The sequence below is a fragment of the Hemiscyllium ocellatum genome, chromosome 8, assembly GCF_020745735.1.
Source record: "Hemiscyllium ocellatum isolate sHemOce1 chromosome 8, sHemOce1.pat.X.cur, whole genome shotgun sequence".
Lineage (NCBI taxonomy): Eukaryota > Metazoa > Chordata > Chondrichthyes > Orectolobiformes > Hemiscylliidae > Hemiscyllium > Hemiscyllium ocellatum.
In genome coordinates, this window is record NC_083408.1 from 53,801,711 (window position 1) to 53,822,098 (window position 20,388).

Below are 20,388 nucleotides of genomic sequence, written 5' to 3' on the forward strand. Positions count from 1 at the left end.
TGGATACATTCTTTAATTAATTGGTAACATCATGGAACTAATCTACTATCCATCAATTCAGAAACAAAAACTTCGATTTATGAAGAATCTTTCATGTTCTCATGGCAGAAAATTAAGAGACAGCAAGGTCTCACAAGCACATGACAGACAATTTATTTACTTGGCAAATATTTTTTTGTTTCCTCAGATTTTGCTCTTCAGTATCTGTACCTGGGTACTTTTGTATACAAGATGCGCTGTAATGTGGCAACTGTAAGCTTTTCACTGTACGCACTTGAGTATATGTGACAATAAAACTAATTCAGTTCAAAATGCTGGGAATAATCATCACATATCTGCATTTGAAGAGTGAGGAATGAGTAAAGAAACATGTTTTGTACGGTCTATTTAACATAAAATAACAAGTGAGTATTATGAAGCAAAAAGTGACATCAAATCACATGAGGAAATATTAGAAAGTTTTGTCCAAGAAGCAGGTTTCAAGAATCGTCTGAATGGAAAAAGAGATGGAGAGGCAGAGAGGTTTCAGAGGGAATTTCCACTTCATAGGGCTTTGAAGCTAAAGGCATTAAAGGTGGAACATTTAAAACCAACAATACTCAAGACTATAATTAATGGAATCCAGATCTGAAGTTGGGGATTGCAGGAGATTCAAGTTTGGAGGAGCAAGGCCATGGAGGGATTGAAAATAAGGATGAAAATTTTATGTGGAAATACTGCAATTTTTATTTTACTTCATTTGATTATGCTATATCCAAGTGCTGGTAGGCTATTCAGCATCACCACAGCTGAAGCTGATTTTTTTTATCATTTCTAGTCAGAGCCAGCTGATAATCAAAAATCAGTCTTAAGATGATTTTCGTCATCAACACTGTGCACGTTGAGGCTCATTGCAGTACCACATCTTATCCCCAGTTGAGTTTGCTAATTGACAGATGTAAATTGGTAAAAGACGCCAAATATAGACATTGATATAATAAAATTAACATTTTGAAAACAAAATTAGTGTTGTAAACAAGCACAACATACCTGTAGGAGAGCACACTGAAACAAGTTCAGAGAGAATTCCCAGGGCAGCTGCTACTAATTTAACACCATCCTTAGATAACGGCTGAGGCTTTCCATTGCTCATATGAATACCCACAAGTTTAGGGTTTAATTGTGGAAGCTGACGAACAAGGATAGAGAGGGACAATTCTAGTGTTGCAAAAACAAGGGATTTCCCTGGTACCAGTCCACCAGTGTCACTGCCCTCTCCAAATTCTGGTAGGGTTTCCTTCTCAGCAGCACCATCATCAACTGAATAAAAGTATTAATTATACATGACATTAACATTGAAACACATTTTCTTGTTATTTTTACATAAAACTTGATCGCTCAATAGATAAACAATCTAACGAATTTGCAGAATCACAATAATTGTTACAGGACAGGAGGTCTTCATTCAGCTCAGTATTTCTCTATTCAGTTCTCCAAATGAGCAATACAATTAGTTGCATTCTATCCTGCACATTCAGATCAAGACGTTCAAGGCTCAATTCATGATTGCTGAACATGATGACATTGAACTAGGGACACTATAATTGATATATATGCCTGCATGTCGAACAGTCATTGATAAGGCAAAATGAGAGTCACTTGTGAGTATTTTGGGTAGCTAGGAGGTAGTGACCATGAGGACACATCCTATTATACATGCCAAATGGCAGTTTGTTTCTCGTTTACAAGTTATAACAAATTACTTACAATTTACTTTTAAGCAGAGTTATGCAATCACATACAATGGCAGATATGAATTTGGACCTGGCATTTTTTTCAATATAGCCATGCTTGCTCAGGATGACTATTATAGAACCTTTGTCAGGCTTGCAAATATGGATGTCTGGATAGGTCATGAGGCCTTTGCACTGTGTGAGGATATCAGTGAAGTCATTTGATGTTGCAAAATATGCCTGTGTCTGATCAGCTAAGCATGTTTTCACAGATTTGTCACTGGACATTGGTTAATGGCAGGACATAAGAAAAACAAAAATTAAGCCTTGCATGAGGACAAACTTCAGAGAGATTCACAGCAAGTTTAGTGGTATCATGAATTACTTCATCGATTAATATTTCAAAGCAACTTAGGAAAAAACAGCAGATTACTGACTGCTGGAGAAAAACTACTCAACCCTCCAGTCTAAATAAGTATGAAGCACACTGAATTGGTTAAACATTAAACACTGTGCCTCGAAAATCAGAATTTCTGTCCTCTGCACTTGTCCATTCCCAAACAACCATCAAATCTATGTAAATATATTTTCAAGTTTGATTACTTGGGCTCAGAAATGGTAATGCTAGCTAATTTTAGCTTTGACCCCAAAATGTGGCAGAGTTTTCCATGCCAAAGTGAGAATCCTGAGCTACATGAAGCAGTGTTTAATACAGAGTTGATCTTCATGGCACAGCCCATCATTTTGAAACTTGGAAGGCTGATATCATAATATTAAGTGGGAATATTCAAAACTGATTGGCACTGTGACAATATATTCGTCCATGGGAAATTAACTGTACAAGTTGTCACTTACACGGAAACATTGCTCGTTCTAAATTCAAGCAAAATATTCTCTACTAATAAGTAGTCAACTAATTACTTAGTATTCTCATGGCAACCAAAAAGGAAAAAAGGGGGTGGGAAAAGAGAACAGGAAGCCATATGTCTTTCGAACAGATCACTGCAAAGTGCTCTAGTGATCCCAGGTTTTCCTGTATTTAGTTGGCTTGAGAATATTTAATAATTGGTGGCATATTTATATTTGAACACAAACTGGTGCTTGAAGTATGCCATTTTCTGCAATTGTGTATCAAAGTAAAACTTAAATTTCAACTAAGAGATCTATTAACTCAAAATACCATAATGCTATTTCCATCAACTTTTACCTCTCAATCTATATGATGATTTTGGTCCCATTCATCATTTCAAATGCTTAATCAAATTAATAAATCATGTGCAAAACAAAGGGCACAGATATGTAGTTCAACTTTTGCACTATGCAATAGTATGAAATATAAATATAACCAATTATTAAATAATTCTCATACCAAGGTATTGCTATACGGAACAGTTTTGGTGCAAAGGGTTTGCTAATTTTACAAACCTCTTTGCCAATTAATGCATTCTTATTAACACACCTTCTGCACTTCTCCGTTTTTCTTTCACATGTTCCTGAGCTGCACGGATAATTCTTTCGACTACATCAATTACAGCCAGCTGGATGAATGGGGACTCGCGTGTCAATATTAATCGATGCAGAACATTCAGTAATTCCACCCCAAGCTCCTGCAAAGAAGACAATTGAATTCATATCAATGTCAGTTAAAGAAACATACATATGGACAATAAATAATCAGCCGCCCCTCAAGTGTCTCTGTTTGACTTCAATGAGAAAACATGAGAATTGCTAGAAGCATGGCATTCCAGCCGGAACTCTATCAACAAATACATTCACTTGGACCCCATTAACCAGCCCCTGAGAAAAAAAACAGGAAATGACATCACCAATCCAAAGAAACCCATACATATAAATAGAAAACATGAATCACCAACTGTGCTTTGTCTGAGGCTCACTGAACATGTTACCTAGTATGGTGAAGAAATGTCTGAAAATGAACCTTCCACCTCAGTGAGCAAACCTACATCCAGAGCTACAAATCTTCTCAAAACTTGGTCACAGTTTATCCCAATCCAGTTTTGAATAGATGCTAGCATATGTGCACTTCAACCAGGAACAAATCAGAGAAGCTATATTCTAATTTAACATTTATTGAGAAGTCCGTACATTCTGCAGTCTTAATCACCAAATCAAATCACACGAAACCAGTTTAGGTCCATTAATTAACCAATCAAAATGTTGAAACCAGTATTTTTGTAGTCTGTAAGACTTAGTACATACAAAATGATTATTTCAACTGAATGGTGGTAAAAATGAATTTCAGTCAGTCAAAATACAAATCATAAACACATTCTTCCATGCATCATGATTCTAGATCAATATAAATTTCATCAAAAAAAAAGGAAAACAGCTGGGTCAAGAAAATGAAGTTTCAGAGTGAGCCTTAACTGCTATGGAGAATATAGACTCAAGGATGTTTTAGTATATGTAAAGTTTGGGTTGCGTATAAACTCCAACTTGTTCCAAACCGTAAGTAACTGCATCATAAGGAATGATATTTAACCAGTTTTGAGAGCTCTCAGATCTAAGTCAATCTGCACACATACATGCAGATTAGTTGACTTCCACTTCAAAAGGTTTGGACAGATTCCTCCTTCACAGCTCTTATTCATGATCACTACCCAGTTACCTTGGTTTTAAATGAACTTGTGGATAATGGCAAGAAAAGAATTTGGTTCACTGATGTTAGTCACATGATAAACACTCATTGGAAATTCTCATGTGCAAAGACAATCATGTGGGCCAATTCTGGCATTGAGTTGTGAAAAAAAAAGTAGTGAGAGAGAGGAGAAAAGATTAAAATCAGGTCTGGAACCAATATATTATCTGTCAGTTTTAACTAATATTTTAGCTCAAAGACTGAATCAGATTTCTTTGCTTTGCAACTATCTGCTGTAAAACAGGAAAAACAAGTAATGACAAGGATAACAAAACATAATTTAAATGCATTAAGATTGTTATTTGTAAATATGCAAAGAGAGAGAAAACATTCAATGCAATTTCAATACCAGTCAGAAAGTACTTATACAATCTGATTAAAGCCATAATAGCCCAGGTAAGTCAGACAGGATACAATACAGAATAGTGGGAAAACACTATTTTTCCAATTTGTTTGAACAATCCAATGAAATATTCGTCACTTAAAAGCAGATTTTCAATTTTACTTAGTGGTATTTCACACAGCATACCTATTGGTCACTGCATGTGTGTTTATTCACTGAACTGAAAGCACTGCCTTAACCATCAATTTTCAAACTTTCACACTCCTGCTTCAAGATTTCCCAAATGTGTTTGTATTAATCCTCCAGTGCATTGCCCAACTTTCATTTCCATGCTTGGGGAAAAAAAGGTCAGTGGATTGTTTATTTTAGTGATGTATTATTGAGTTAAATTCAAACTCTTTCAAATATTCATATTTTTGTATTTTCAACAGGAATAAATGAATAACAATTGAGAGTACAAAGTAATTATTCCCCTTTCTAGGCTAGGATGTTCAAATTAATTATAGAAATCCAAATTCAGTCGGTTAGTTTATGGCAGGATGTAAACCCAGGATTCTTTCACCGTCATTGAAGGGAGATGAAAGCATGTTTATTTAAATGGAAAATGGTGAACAAACTCAATAAAGTCAGTTTCATTCCCTTTGGAAAAAAGACGGTAATGCAGAAATAAGCAAAGATTTGATGGAATTTAGTTCCATGTAGTACCTGATCGCTTACTACTTTACAACGTGGCCAAACAACGTCCAGAAGTGACTTCAAAGCATTTAAACAGGCTATAATGCTTTCCATTGGTACATCTGGTCGTAGTGAACACAAAAACTCTACACTGATTCCTGTAATTAAAAAAGTACAACACATAATATATTTCTCAACTCATTAACCGAACATAGCCTGTTGCATCAGTATGATTAAATAAACCAAATTTGTTCATTTGAAACCAAATCAGTCACTAGTTCTATAATTATTAGGAACAAAATAGACAGACATACTCAGCATACAAGATTACCTCAATTACATCTTTTGTAGCTTTATTACCAGAAGACCCCAGATGTTATGAAATGAATAACTGAACTTCTGCTGCTCCATTACTCCTGCTCTTTTTAATCCCTCGTCAGCAACAATATGGAGTCATTTTGTGCAACTTTCCTAAATTAATTCACAAAATAGGACCATGGGCTCTGAGTTGAACATATATTTTTTTACAACAAGTGACAAATCTGTAACAGCATGAATATCTCATCTATTTGATCCCCTCTTGCCCTCCGCTGGACATCTAGTATATAATAATGCCCAGCATTTGATAAATTCATTGAATTGCCCAGAGGAGTGACAAATGAATTTAAAATAAGTTTACAAAAACACCATAACTCAGCAGGTTTAAGTACAGGAAAATTGAGGAGCAGTAGCCAGAAAGATCTGAGTTTTTAATTGAATTAACTGGCCTTAGGAAACACGGTGCTGGATCTCAACTCATTTCTTTAGAGTAAAGTCTGCCAGATTTCATCCACTTCATTTAAAGTGGTTTCTGCTAGACGAATGTGGAGTGTCAGCATGCAGCCCTTATGTTTTTTTTGGTGACTATATTTATTACCAAATTTTTTTTTAACTTTACAAACGTAAAATTATTGAAATATACAATCAATAACAATTATCAGTGTAATAAAAAGAAAAAACACAAATTACAATACAACTATTGTCTACTAATCTACCCTATAATACAAAACAAACCCTAACACTGTTGTGCAAAGCAACACCAAAAAAAAGAAAAAGCAAAAAAAAAAAATCAGAAAATACAGAACAGTTATGCTCGGCGCAAAGCTCCCAAACAAAGGAACAGGAGCATTGTATATATTCCTGCATTAACTCAGGAAACCCCCTCCAGGGCCCAGGGCTTGACAAATCTAACCATCCGAGTTAAACAAACACCCTAGTTAAGATAACTGACAAAATCTATATCCAAATAACTTATGTAGGGCTGCCAAGTCTTATAAAAATGGTCTGTTGTGTGGTGCACCATATTTTTAAAAAGTCCAAGGGAATGTGCTCCATAATTAATTTCTGCCATCCCAGCAAGCCCAGTGGGTTCTCAGACACCCAATTCATCACAGTACTCTTCCATGCACAGTATGCAAGATATTAAATAGTTTTTTCCCATGCTATCTAAAGATGGTAAATTCAGTAAACCTAAGAGGAGAGATATCGTGTCCTCAATACCCTCCCTATCTCTCCGGCCACAGCGCTCCAATAAACATGGAGCCTGTGGCATGTCCAGAAGCAATGGGTAAGAGTACCTACACTTATTTTACATTTGGGGCACGCTGAAGATGCCTCTTTTTAAAACTTCGCCAGACGGGCTGGTGCCAGATGAGCCCTGTGCAGAACTTTTAACTGCAGAGCGCATGTCCTATTACAGATTGAGACCTTTGGAGTATTCTCCCATGTTTCAGAAGAGATCTCCACTCCTGAGGCTTGCTCCCAGACCTCACATAGCCGGTTAATATCCTGCCAGGCTCTGCCACCCAGCAGGCAATAGAGGGCACTAACCGAAAGGGTGCTTGTGGAACGTAGCAACAACCTTGCTGTATCGGTCTTATAGGGCTTAGTGAGAAGCGTAGCCTTCTTCTGGATGAAATCCCTAACCTGAAAAAAACGGAAAAGATCTCTGCTGGGCAACCCGTATTTGCGGCTCAGTTGCTCAAAACACATCATAACCTTCCCCTCAAACAAGTCTCCCAAACTAGAAACTCTTCTCGCTGCCCATAGTTTGAACCCTGAGTCCATCATTCCTGGTCGGAACCTGGCATGCCAACTATAGGTATAAGTGGCCAAGTCTTGGATCAACAACCCTCACTCTGACACATTGTCATTAGTACAGTCAAGGCATAGAGGGCAATGGGGTTCTGGCAGTGGTCCATAACTGCCCTCATGTTATCCACAAACAATAGGTTAACAAGAGGGCACTTTGCCTGGGAGTCCTCAATATCTAGCCATAATGAGTTTGGATCGTTACCTACCCAATCACAGACAAAGGACAGCAGGGCACTCAATTGATACCTTCTGATGTCTGGAAAATCAACTCCTTCCTCTCCATGAGGCAACTGTAATTTAGTAAGTTTGATGAGGGGCCGCCCACGATGCCAGACAAAGGAACCAAACCATCCCATAAGCTTCCGCAGCATTGACCTGGGAAACATTATGGGGAGCATACGCATGGGATAAAGCAAACAAGGAAGAACATTCATCTTAATTAGAGATATTTGGCCCAGCCATGAAATTGGAAGAGCCCATCTCTGGAGATCTCGCTGCAAGCGGGCATCAGAGCCGCCCCGCATTTGCCACGGGACTATGCCTACATCGGTAAAACTATAGGAATTCATTTTGTGTTTTAAACGGCAGCCGCAGCTTAAACCCACAGAACTCAGCAGCTGCTGGTCCGCCCACGTGACCGGGAGATGGGAGCCAGAGGACAGATCAAATCCACACTAGGCCAGACACTAACCATGACTCATAGACCGAAACTCCGGAGCTAATTAATATGGAAACCCATCTCCTAATCAAATCAAGAAACTGACTGAAACACACCGATATTCATCAATACAGAACCATCCTGACACAAAGGACAGGCATCCACCAGACAGGAACGAACAGACTAATACACACCAGCACCCCAAGGGAACAAAGGGGGGTGCTAGCCTCCAGCCCTCACAGAGAGGGACAAGCAGATAGTACCCAGATCCGTTTACATAATCCAATTAGCACCCTATTGTGTGTACACTGTAACTCTCCTGGGACGGCAGGAAACCCACCATTTGCACCTACTCCAGCGATGATGGGGAACTATCATCCCATTCATACTCAAAATCCTCACATCCTGACAAAGAAAGGATATAATGTGTAGCAGCGTGCGGGAACAGCAGAACAGCCGAGATTCGGACCTCGGTTGGTCTCCGCCGGTGTTGCTGTATCAATAAGCGTTATCGATTGTTGAACCACACTCTGGGCTCGGACTGATATCATTTCATCCGCACTAACATTGCCTAATATTGTCGAGCAAGAGAGCAAAGTTAGTCCAAAATAACAGATCAAACTTGGGGGTAATAAAAATGCCAAGGCATTGGAACCCTGTCCGTGACCATTAAAAGGGAACTTAGGGCCACCTTCAACTTCTGGCACATCCTTCAGCTTTCCCAAAGGCATAGCCTACGATTTTGTAAAGTTGATCTTATATCCTGAAATAGCCCCAAATGAATTAATACATTGCATTAAATGGGGTACGGAGGTCATCAGGTTTGATAAAAACAGAAGGACGTCATCTGCATACAGTGTAATCTTCTGTGCTCTTGATCCCACTTCTGGAGCGGTTACATTGACATTCTGACGAATGGCCTCTGCCAGCAGCTCTATCACCAACGTAAGCAACAATGGTGAGAGGAGGCAGCCTTGCCGACTACCCCTACCAATCCTAAAATTCCCAGACTTCACCCCGTTGGTAATGACCGCGGCCAGAGGGTGGTGATATAAAACCTCCACCCACCTAGCAAAGACTCCACCCAACCCAAACTGTTCTAAAACATAAAAAAGATACAGCCATTCCACCCGCTTTCTCTGCATCTAAGGAAATCACCAACCCCTGAATCGATTCATTGTGGACAAAATTGGACCATATTCAGCAACCTACGGCTCCTTATAAAGCCTGTCTGGTCCTCTTTAATAATATGGGGCAACACCCTTTCCAACCTCAGCGCCAGGTTCTTGGGAGAGAATCTTGAAATCTGAATTTAATAGAGAGATGGGCCTGTATGAGGCACAATCCTCAGGAACCTTCCCCTTTAGAATTATGAAAATATTAGCTTCTCTCAAAGATGATGGTAGACATCATGCATATAGGAGTGATTGTACATCTCCAACATCGGCCCTGACAGAATCCCTATAAACTCCTTATAAAACTCACCCGGGAGACCATCAGGGCCAGGCGCTTTCTCTCTCTGAAGTTGCCTAGCTGCCGACTGTATTTCCTGAACATTACAGAGAGAAGCCTGTTCCAAGGTTACCCCTGGGAAGTCCAGGTTCTTGAAAAAGTTCTCCATTTTAGCCCTCCTGTCCTCGCGACCTTCAGACCAATACAATTCAGAGTAAAAGTTCCGAAAAGCCCCATTAATCTTTTTAGCATCGTATGTAAGGACCCCGGCGCTGTCTCCGATTGCAGTAATGGATTGGAGAGCCCGCCTTTTCCTAGTCAGGTACGTTAAATACTTCCCTGGCCTATCCCCATATTCGAAAAGCTTTTGTCTAGCAAAAGCAAGTTCTTTCTTTACGTTTGTGTCAGTATTGAATTCAAGGCAGCCCAGAGAGCCGTGATCCGCTGTAGCTTAGTCACCTAAGGCCACGCAAAATGTGCCAGCTCTGTGGCTTTCAACCACGTCTCAAGTAGGCGCTGCTCATCCTCCTTCTGTTGTTTCTGATTAGCTGAATAGGAAATAGCTAATCCCCTAGCAAAGGCCTTAGCAGTCTCCCATAGTATAGATGGACTACTAACCTTGCCTGAGTTGATAGTCAAGAATCCTGGAAACTCCTTCAAAAAGTATTCCAAAATTTGGAATTCATAAGGAGAAAAGGTCCAAACGTCAGTGCCACAAACCTAGCACTTCACTCTTGGCCTTATACTGCTGCGTGATCGGAGGTAGCTATATTCCCAATTTTACAATCCAGAATCGCATCCAGAAGGGCCGAGGGAGCCTGAAAGAGGTCAATCCTCATGTGACATTTATGTGGGTTTGAAAAAAAAAGGTGAAGTTCCTGCCAGTAGGGTGAAGACTTCTCCAAATGTCCACCAGCCCCAACTCCTCACATAAGTCAACCACCTGCTTGGCCTGCGAAGAAATAATTGGGTGCCCACAAGGCATCCTGTCCATGGTCAGATCCAGAAGACAATGAAAATCTCCCCCCCCCACCACTATAATAGTGTGCAGTGTTCCAAAAACACTCAACTTAAAGAAAGCACTAATCAAAAATATGAGGGGATGTGGAGGACAGTAGATATTTAAAAAGTCATATTCCTCCCCATGTATCAGAGCCTTAAGTATCACAAACCACCACTGCTCATCTTTCACCTACTCTAATAATGTGAACAGAAGATTTTTCTGGATACGTACCACCATTCCCCTACTCTTATTAGTAAAGGATGAAAAGAATATCCAGTCATAACCATCCTGTTGTAACTTCAGGTGCTCCTCATCATCAAGATGGGTTTCCTACAATAAAGCGATATCAAACCTTTCCCTCTTAAGGCTAGAAAGCACTTTTTTCCTTTTAACAGGTGAATGACTTCCCTTAATGTTCCAGGTACACCATTTAATAGGACACTAAGCCATATCCCCTTTCAGAGACCTTTGAACCCCTCGGAGGGAGAACCCTGCTTACAAAAAGTGTCAAGCATAAGTAAATAAAGACTCAGAGTCGAAGAACTATATATACAAAAATGACTTTATCATACCTATAAACAACTATTACTACCAAAAAGCTACAAAGAAAACCAACTATAAAACCTTGAATAGAAGATTCTTCCCCCTGCCCATACGGGGCACTCACCCTATCCATCCCCTCCTTCAAACCTGGACTGTGCCCCAGCCTTAGGCCAGAAAAAAAACAAGGAGATGATCCTTAAGTAAAAGAAAAAAGACAAAGTCAGGATGAGCACTCCACCCATCCCTGGCTACATGTCACCCCTACTTGTGACTAAAAGAGAAACAGAACAAAAAAAAAACAACGAAAATGCACAAAATTTCCCATCAGAATATCCAGTTATTAAAAATAGGAACAACTTATTTCAAGGTCTATTTCCCCCCTTTTCAAAAAGGAAATTATTAGGGACAAAGAAAGGAATAAAAAAAAGGGAAAACATGGGGAAAGATAGAAAAGAGAACAAACATTAACCATATTCTCCAGGCCAATCCGTCCATTTTAAAGTGTCTACAAACTTTTTAGCTTTATCCACTGAGTCAAATGTATAAACGGAGTCCTCGTGGCTGAAATGGAGCACTGCGGGGTATCTCATAGAATACTGGATGCCCAGGTTCCTCAGCCTCTTTTTAACTTGATCGAAGGACTTCCTCTTTTGAATTACAGCTGCAGAGAAATTCTGGAAAAACATCATTTTTGACCCCTTGTACAGTAGTGCCTGCAGATCTTTTCCCAGGGATCTGGAAGCTTCTATGACTTTTTGCTTGTCCTTATATGAGTGGAAATCCACTAGGACCAAGCAGGGACCCTGCACCAACCCTGACCTGTGCATTGTAACCCGAAAAGCCCTTTCAATCTGTAGCCTGCTGGATTCGATGTTTTTGGGCCTTCACATCGGCAGCCAGCTTTCAAAGAAGCTGACTGGCTGCTCACCTTCCTACCTTCAGGAAGCCTGACAATTCAGAGATTTATCCTCTGACCTTGATTTTCGAGGTCATTGATATGGTCTTGCAAGGCCCACACCTCTCGCTCCAGCACCTGGATCCAACTGGATGAGGACTCCATCGCAGCTTCTGAGGCCTTAGTTCAACCCTCCACCTACTCCAACCTCTCCCCGAGACCCTGGATCTCCTGCTCATGCTTCTGCAGCATGGATGAGTTAGGTTGGACCTGGGCACGAGTCTCCCCACGGATCTCAATCGCAGCCCCTACTTTCAAGGTAAGTCTCTCCATCGCCGTAGCCAATTCCTGTGAGTCTGTCAGGTCCTCAGGGGGTTCAGGAGAAGCTGCTGTTGCTGCTGTCTCTGGTATGCCTGATACTGCAGGGGAGTGTCCTCCCTACTGTTGGTTTCTCGCTCCTTCCCACTCCCAAATATTAACAAATATGTATTCTGTAAGGTTTTAAACTAATAACTCCACCACGTAAGTTGGCCAGGGATCGTAAAAAAACACCAGTATGCCTTGGCTGTTAGGCAGAGCTGTCCACAGCAGTTCTACAGAATCACCGCCATCTTGCCGAGTCCAGTCCTTACCATGTTAAGGTTACGTAACCTGTTGAAATTCATTGTGAAATCCTCAAAGATGAATAACAGTGACTTGAATGAGGTACCAAGCGAATGGGACCATCAACTCTAATCCACTGGATTATATTACATTTGCAGTCCCCCCCCCAAAAAAGGCATTCAGCTAAACTGAATCCAATAAATTTCACAGAATCGTTTCAGTGTGGAAGGAGGGCCATTGTGCCTGCACCATTTTTCCAAATGACCAATTCACTTGTTCCCATCTTTGCCCAAGAACCTTGCACATTCTTCATATTCAGAAATAAATCCAATCCCTGTTGACTCTTCACTGATTGAACACAGAAAATAAAACATAATTTAAATATGGAACTAGCATACAATCTTGAAATTGCTCACTTTTTTCCTCTCTATATAAACATTAGGACAATGAAAGGGCTTGAAGTTGGCTGACAACTGTGCTTTCTAATATCTATCTGCTGAGCCTATGGCAACCATTTTCCATGATACATCTGCAGCTGCTTATTTATTAAACATCTTTCTCACTTTCATCCTCAAGGAATACTCACTTCTGGCCTTTAGATATAGCTACATGAATGTTTTTCCCTAAGACAGAGGTGCAAAAACTGAAGCATACTTTGTGCACATGTTTATCGATCCATAGACAGTTCTCATGTGATCACAAGACAGCCAAAAGCACCTCATTCATTCTACTGCAACAGTCAACTGCATCTGATGCCTCTCTCAGCTGCCCACTCTGCTCTCGCCTCTATAACAGATGGAAGGGGTTACAGATTTGTGTGTATTCATCATTGTTCAACTGCTTCCATCTGTTCAGCTACTTTGCTCCCGTGCCAAACATTCTCCAGTCCACTTCCACAGAAGTCTGAGTTCCAAGTAACTCTCCCAACTTGCCTCAAAAAAGGATTCTTGCCCAGAACAAATATCTTCTGCTGTTATGACCCCATTTTCAGTAAACTCTTGACCACATTTTTTGCTGGTGACAGACACCATCTTATCCAAACCAATTCCAGTGAAGAAATAGTGACATATTTCCAAGTCAGAATTGCCAACATAGAAACCTTGAAGGAAGGAGCAGGAGGTCGCCATTCAGCCCTTTCAGTCTGCTCTGCTATTCATCACGATCATGGCTGATTGTCCAACTCAGTAGTCTAATGCTGCTTCCTCCCCATAACCTTGGGTCCATTCAATCCAAGTACTTTATCTAGCCGCCCTTTGAATAAATTCAATGTTTTGGCATTAACTATTTTCTGTGGCAATGAATTCCACAGGCTCACCACTCTTTACGTGAAGACATGTCTCCTCATCTCTGTCCTAAATGGTCCACCGTGAATCGTCAGACTCTTATCCCTGGTTCTGGACATGCCCACCATCAGGAACATCCTCTGTGCATCCACTCTGTCTAGTCCTGTTTGAATTTTACATGTCTCTTTGAGATTCCCCCCTCACTCATCTGAATCCCAGTGAAAACAATCCTAACTTAGTCAATCTCTCTCGTAGATCAGTACCGCCATCCCCTGGTCAACCTTCTCTACACTCCCTCATGAGTAAGAGCATCCTGCCTCAGAAAAGAAGACCAAAACTGCAAACAATATTCTAGGTGTGGCCTCACCAAAGCCCTGTAAATTTCCAATTTGAGCCCTGCTCCTCCACTTGAAACCTCTCGCAATGACAGTCAACATACCACTTTCCCTCTTTTACCTCCTGCTGTACCTGCATGCCTACCTTCAGTAACTGGTGCACGAGAACACCCAGGTCCCGCTGCACACTCCTCTCTCCCAGTTTACAGCCATTCAGGTAGTGATCTGCCTTCGTTTTTGCTTCCAAAATGAATAACCTCACATTTATCCAAATCATAGTGCATGTGCCATTGATTTGTCCACTCCACCTAAACTGTCCAGATCATGCTGAAGCATCTCTGCATCATCACAGTTCACCCTCTCACCCAACTTGGTATCATCTGCAAACCTTTGAGATGTTAAATTTTGTTCCCCGATCCAAATAATTAACATATGTTAGTGAATAGCTGGGGTCTTAGCACCAATCCCTATGGCACCCCACTTGGTACTGCCTACCAATTTGAAAAGGACCCATTAATTCCTAATCTTTGTTTCCTCTGCCAACCAGTTTTCTGTTCTTCTGGAGTCCATAGAATCTTGGAAGATGACTATCAATGCATCCACTTCCTTACATATTCTTGGATGGAGTATATCAGACTTTGGGGATTTATCCACCTCAATCCACTCGATTTTCCCAGCGCCATTCCTTTACTAATATAGATTTCCCTCAGTTATTCCCTCTCACTAAATCTTGCCAACACTTCCGGTATCGGATTTGTGTCCTTTTTTGAGAAGCCAGAGTCAAAATATGTATTTAGTTGCTCAGCCATTTCTTTGCCCGCTCTTATACATTCCCCCATTTGTGTCTATGGGGGATCTCCATTTGCCTTCACTAATCTCTTGATCTTCTTTAACCTATAGAAACTCTTAGTGTCTGTCTTTATGTTCCCCGCAAGCTAACTCTTGTACAGTACTTTCCCATTCTTAATCAATCCCTTGGTCCTTCTTTGCTGAATTTTAAACTGCTCCCAATCCTCAGACCTCAACTACAGGCATGAGGGAGAGCTGGAGAGAATTGACTGGGAGAGCAGCCTCACAGGAAAGACAGGGGAACAGCAATGGCAGGGGTTTCTGGGAGTAATTCAGGAGACGCAGCAGAGATTCATCCCGAAGAAAAAGCAGCATGGTACAGAGAGGATGAGGCAACCATGGCCAACTAGGGAAGTCAGGGATAGCATAAAAGCAAAAGAGAAAGCATATAATGTGGTGAAGGGCAGTGGATAACCAGAGGATTGGGACGCTTAAAAAGACCAACAGAGAGCAACAAATAAGGAGAGAGAACATTAAATATGAGAATAAGCTGGCCAGTAACATAAAGGAAGACTGTAATAGCTTCTTCAGATATATAAAGGGCAAAAGATAGGCAAAAGTAGACATTGGACCACTAGAAAATGATGCTGTAGAGACAGTAGTGGGGAACAAGGAAATGGCTGAGGAACTGAATATTTACTTTGTGTCAGTCTTCACAGAGGAAGACAATAATAATTTTGCAACAATTCAAAAGAGTGAGGGGGCAGAACTGAGTATGATGGCCATCACCAAGGAGGTGATGCTAGAAAAACTGAATGTAGGTTAATCGCCTGGACCAGATGGACTACACCCCAGAATTCTAAGGGAGATAGCTGAAGAAATAGTGGAGACATTAATGATGATCTTTCAGGAATCACTAGAGTCAGCCAAAGGACTGAAAATCACTAACGACACCAGTGTTTAAAAAGGTAGTAAGGCAAAAAAAAGAAAACGACTGATCGATTAGTCTAATTCTTTGAGGAAGTATTGAGCATATTAGGCCAAAGACAGCCAATGGATGTTATCTATCTGGGCTTCAAGAAGGCCTTTGACAATATGCCGCAGAGGAGGCTACTAAGAAAGGGAAGGGCTCATGGTGTTTGAGGCAAGGTGCTAGCATAGATAGAATCTTGGCTGTCTGACAGAAAGCAGAGAGTGGGGATAAAAGGGTCCTTCTCAGGATGGCAGCTAGTGATAAATGGTGTTCTGCAAGACTCAGTGTTGGGACCACAACTTTTCATTTTATACATTGTCAATCTAGATGAAGGAACTGGCTAAGTTTGCAGACAACACAAAGATAGGTAGAGGGATAGGTAGCATTGAGGAGGCAGGGAGGCTGCAGGATTTGGACAGGTTAGGACAGTGAGCAAACAAGTGGCAGATGGAAAAGTGTGAGGTCATATTCTTTGATAGGAAGAATAGAGGCATGGACTGTTTTTATATATGGGGAGAAATTTCAGAAGTCTGAAATGCAAAGAGACTTGGGAGTTCTAGTCCAGGATTCTCTTGAGATTAACCTGCAGGTTAAGTCAGTCGTTAGGATGGCAAATGCAATTATGGTATTTATTTTGAGAGAACTTGAATATAAAAGCAAGGATGTACTTCTGAGGCTCAAAAGGCTCTGGTCAGGCTAGATTTGAAGTAGTGTGTGCAGTTTTGGGCCCCATATCTCAGGAAGGATGTATTGGCCTTTGTGTATGTTCATAGGAGGTCCACAAGAATGGTCCCAAAGTGTAAAGCTTAACATACGAGGAACGTTGGAGGATCTGGGTCTATACGTTTTGCAGTTTAGAAGGATAAGCGGGGGGTGGGGTCTAGTTAAAACTTACAAAATATTGTATAGCCTGGACAGAGTGGATGTTGGGAAGATGTTTCCATTGGTAGGAGAGACTAGGACCAGAGGGCACAGCCTTAGGGCAAAGGAAAGACCTTTCAGGATGCAGATAAGGAGAAAACTGTTCAGCCAGTGTGGTGAATCTATGGAGTTCATTGCCACAGAAGGCTGTGGAGGCCAGGTCAATAAGTGTATTTAAGATGGAGATAGATATGTTCTTGATTGTCAAGGAAATCAAGGGTTACAGAGAAAAACAGGGAGAATGGGAAACTTATCAGCCATGTTTGAATGGCAGAGCCGACTCAATGGGCTGAATGGCCTAACTTCTGCTCCTGTGTCTTATGGTCTTATAGCCTTCACAGATTCTCAGTTTGAAAGTAGTGTTGAGGAAGCCTTCGGGATTTCCCACCGTGCATTTTGTGACTGGTATACACAACATACATGGCACCATTAGTGGAAGATGTGCATGGTTATGTGGGGTGCCAACGAAGCAGGCTGCTGTGTATCGAATATCAAACTTATTAAATTTTATTGGCGCTGCACTCATCATGGCCAACGAAGGATATTTAATACAAATCTTGACAAGTGTCAAGTAGGTGGTATAAAGGCTTTTGAGAGTCAGGAGCCAGGTTACTCATTGTAGAATGCTCAGCACTTTACCCTGTTCTTGCAGCCACAGTATCTACATAGCTGTTTTAATTCAGATTGTAGATGGAGGATTCAATAATGACAACACCATTATGAAATGAAGATGTTTTGACTCACGTAGTGGACAAGATTATTCTTTAGGTAAAAATGAGGACTGCAGATGCTGGAAACCGGAGTCTGGATTAGAGTGGTGCTAGAAAAGCACAGGTCAGGCAGCATCTAAGGAGCAGGAAAATCGACATTCCGGGCATCATTATTCTTTTTCATTTGTATGCTGTGAATGCAATTTGTTGCTCATCACCAGGATGTGAGGTGAAAATGAACATCCTTGACTTCAAGGCCACATTAGTCTGAATTTGGTCTTCAAGGCTCCCCAGCAAAACTTGTGTAAATAGGAATTAGGGGAAAAATCTCCCAAATAGTTGAAGTCACTTTTGAGTTATCATTCCTAGGATGATGACCTCAGCGTGTACAAGGGGGCATAACTACAAATTATGGGGAAATAGATTTAGGATAGATGTCAGAGGCAGGTTCTTTACGCAGAGAGTGGTAAGGCGTGGAATACACTACCTGCTAATGCACTCAACTCAGCCACATTAAGAAGATTTAAACAATCCTTAGATAAGCACATGATGATTTTGGGATAGTGTAGGGGATGGGCTGAGAATAGTTCACAGGTCAGCGCAACATCAAGGGCCGAAGGACCTGTTCTGCGCTATATTGTTCTATGTTCAAGCACAAAGGAAGATAGTTGTGGTTGTTGAAGGTAATTATATTACTCTCAAGACATCACGACACGAGTTTTGCATAGTTCTATGCTCAACCATCTTCAGTTGCTTCAATGACCTTCCCTGCATCAAAATGTCAAAAATGTTCGCTGTTGAGTGCACAACATTTATCACAGACCATGAGTCCTCAGATAAGAAAGTAGCCTACATGCATACGCAGCAACATAGAGACGTTCAGGCTAGCACTAACAAGTGGAAAGAAACAAACTGTCACACCAAACAAGCATCATATCCAGCAGGAGAGAATCCAACATCTCCTCTTGACATCCTGGGGTGGGGGCGTTACCTTTCACCAAAAACTGTACTGGTTCTGCAAAATCAATATTATAACTACAAGAAAAGTCCAGAGACTGGGGATTTTGAGATGAATAACTCTCCTGTTGACTCCTCCAAGTGTCAACTAGCTATAAAGTACAAGCCAGGCGTCTGATGGAATACTCTCTTAGATTGCCTGGACGAATGCAGTTCCATCACTACACAAAAAGCTCAACACCTTTCAGGACAAAGCTGCAACACTATCTACCAGATGCAACACAAATCCTTACCAAGGCACTTTTGGCGGTGCCTTTAAAGTTTATGACTTCTGACTTTTTTCTCAGAACGAAAGGGCAGAAGCACATGGAAACAGAACCTTCTGCACGTCACCCTCTGAGCCACATCACGTTCCTTAACTGTCATTGCTTGAAAATCTTGGACCACCCTTCCCACACTACTGGAACTGCAGTGTTTCAAGGCAGTGGCCCATCAGTAGGTTTCTTTGGGATGGCTAGTAAATGCTCGTGTAGCCATAAAAACCTATGAAACAATAAATAACATATCGCCTGAAAACCTGTGCCCCTTCATTTTCCTCTAATCCTACAGCCCTCTTTAAAGCTCCATCTCTGATCAAACATTTCTCTCAGTTCTTCTTTCTTTCAGTTCACACCTGCACAAAACAAACTGTTAAAAATATGTATCATAAATACAGACTATTACTGCTAATGTTACAAATACACCAAATGTCTAAATCCATCAAGGTCTAGATTTCTGCTCATTTCCACATTTGTGCATTGTACAACTTATAAAAGAAAAACCTATAACAATCAAATATAAATGCAGATCATCTCAGGTATTTTGCTAGTTTTAGCTAGCTATATAACTAATATATTAACATTTACCTCAAGATAGATAAACATGTAAAGCTTAGCAAACAATATTGTGATAAACAATTCTGTTCAGATTTACAGTGTCTCTAGGTTTTCTTCTAAGTATACACGCACATATAAAACATATCCTTTAATCTCACCTATAAAAATATTCTTTCACTAAATAAATAACTAACCTAGAATGAGGTGGAATCTATCCGTGTTGACATCTTCTGGAGACTTCACTACATTTGCCAAAGTGGATTCATGACCCATCGTTGGTGTTACAGGTCTGGACAGACGGGAAGAGCCTTCATCTGGGTCAATTACAATAAAACCTGTACTGTTCAGCCATAATGCTGTGGCATGAAGAATAGGGGCCCAAGAATTACAATAATGTGGCCTTGCTGCCTCTATGGTCTCTGATGAATAGAATGCACCACCTAGCCATAGAAGATGAAACACATCTGCATCAGCATTTATGACAAGTTTAATGACACTACGTTTCCTTAAATTAACTTATTGGTTTGAGGAAAAATGTGAAAAACATAATTTTTATTAGACAAATTAAAGTTCTTGCAGATAAATTGTAAGAACAAAAGTAATGCTTCTAAAAAGAAAGTTTATTTCTGATGATGGCTCAATGGGTGAATTCAATATAAGGCATGGTATTCTGACAATCAAACCAAGACCCCAGTTTACATTGTATGTCAGGACTGACAACTTGGCATTTTGATAACATCCTTCATTACCCATTACCTTAAACAAACAAAAACAGAAACTGCTGGACAAACTTTGCAAGTCTGGCAATACCTTTGGAGAGGGAAACAGAGTTAATATTTTGTGTCCAATTTGACTTCTTTTTCGGTTTT

At 40.6% G+C, this 20,388-nt stretch overlaps 1 protein-coding gene across 3 annotated transcripts in view; it reads right to left on the reverse strand.

Moving 5' to 3' along the window:
• The window catches only part of heatr5a (HEAT repeat containing 5a), a 132,799-nt gene that overhangs the window by 12,142 nt on the left and 100,269 nt on the right, over positions 1-20,388 (reverse strand). For all 3 annotated transcript variants that reach the window (XM_060829040.1, XM_060829038.1, XM_060829039.1), the window contains 4 exons: positions 19,714-19,959; positions 5,420-5,547; positions 3,172-3,319; positions 1,030-1,299 (listed from right to left, as the gene is read on the reverse strand). In XM_060829040.1, coding sequence (XP_060685023.1) covers positions 1,030-1,299; positions 3,172-3,319; positions 5,420-5,547; positions 19,714-19,959 — 792 coding nt within the window. The remainder of the gene's footprint in view (positions 1-1,029; positions 1,300-3,171; positions 3,320-5,419; positions 5,548-19,713; positions 19,960-20,388) is intronic.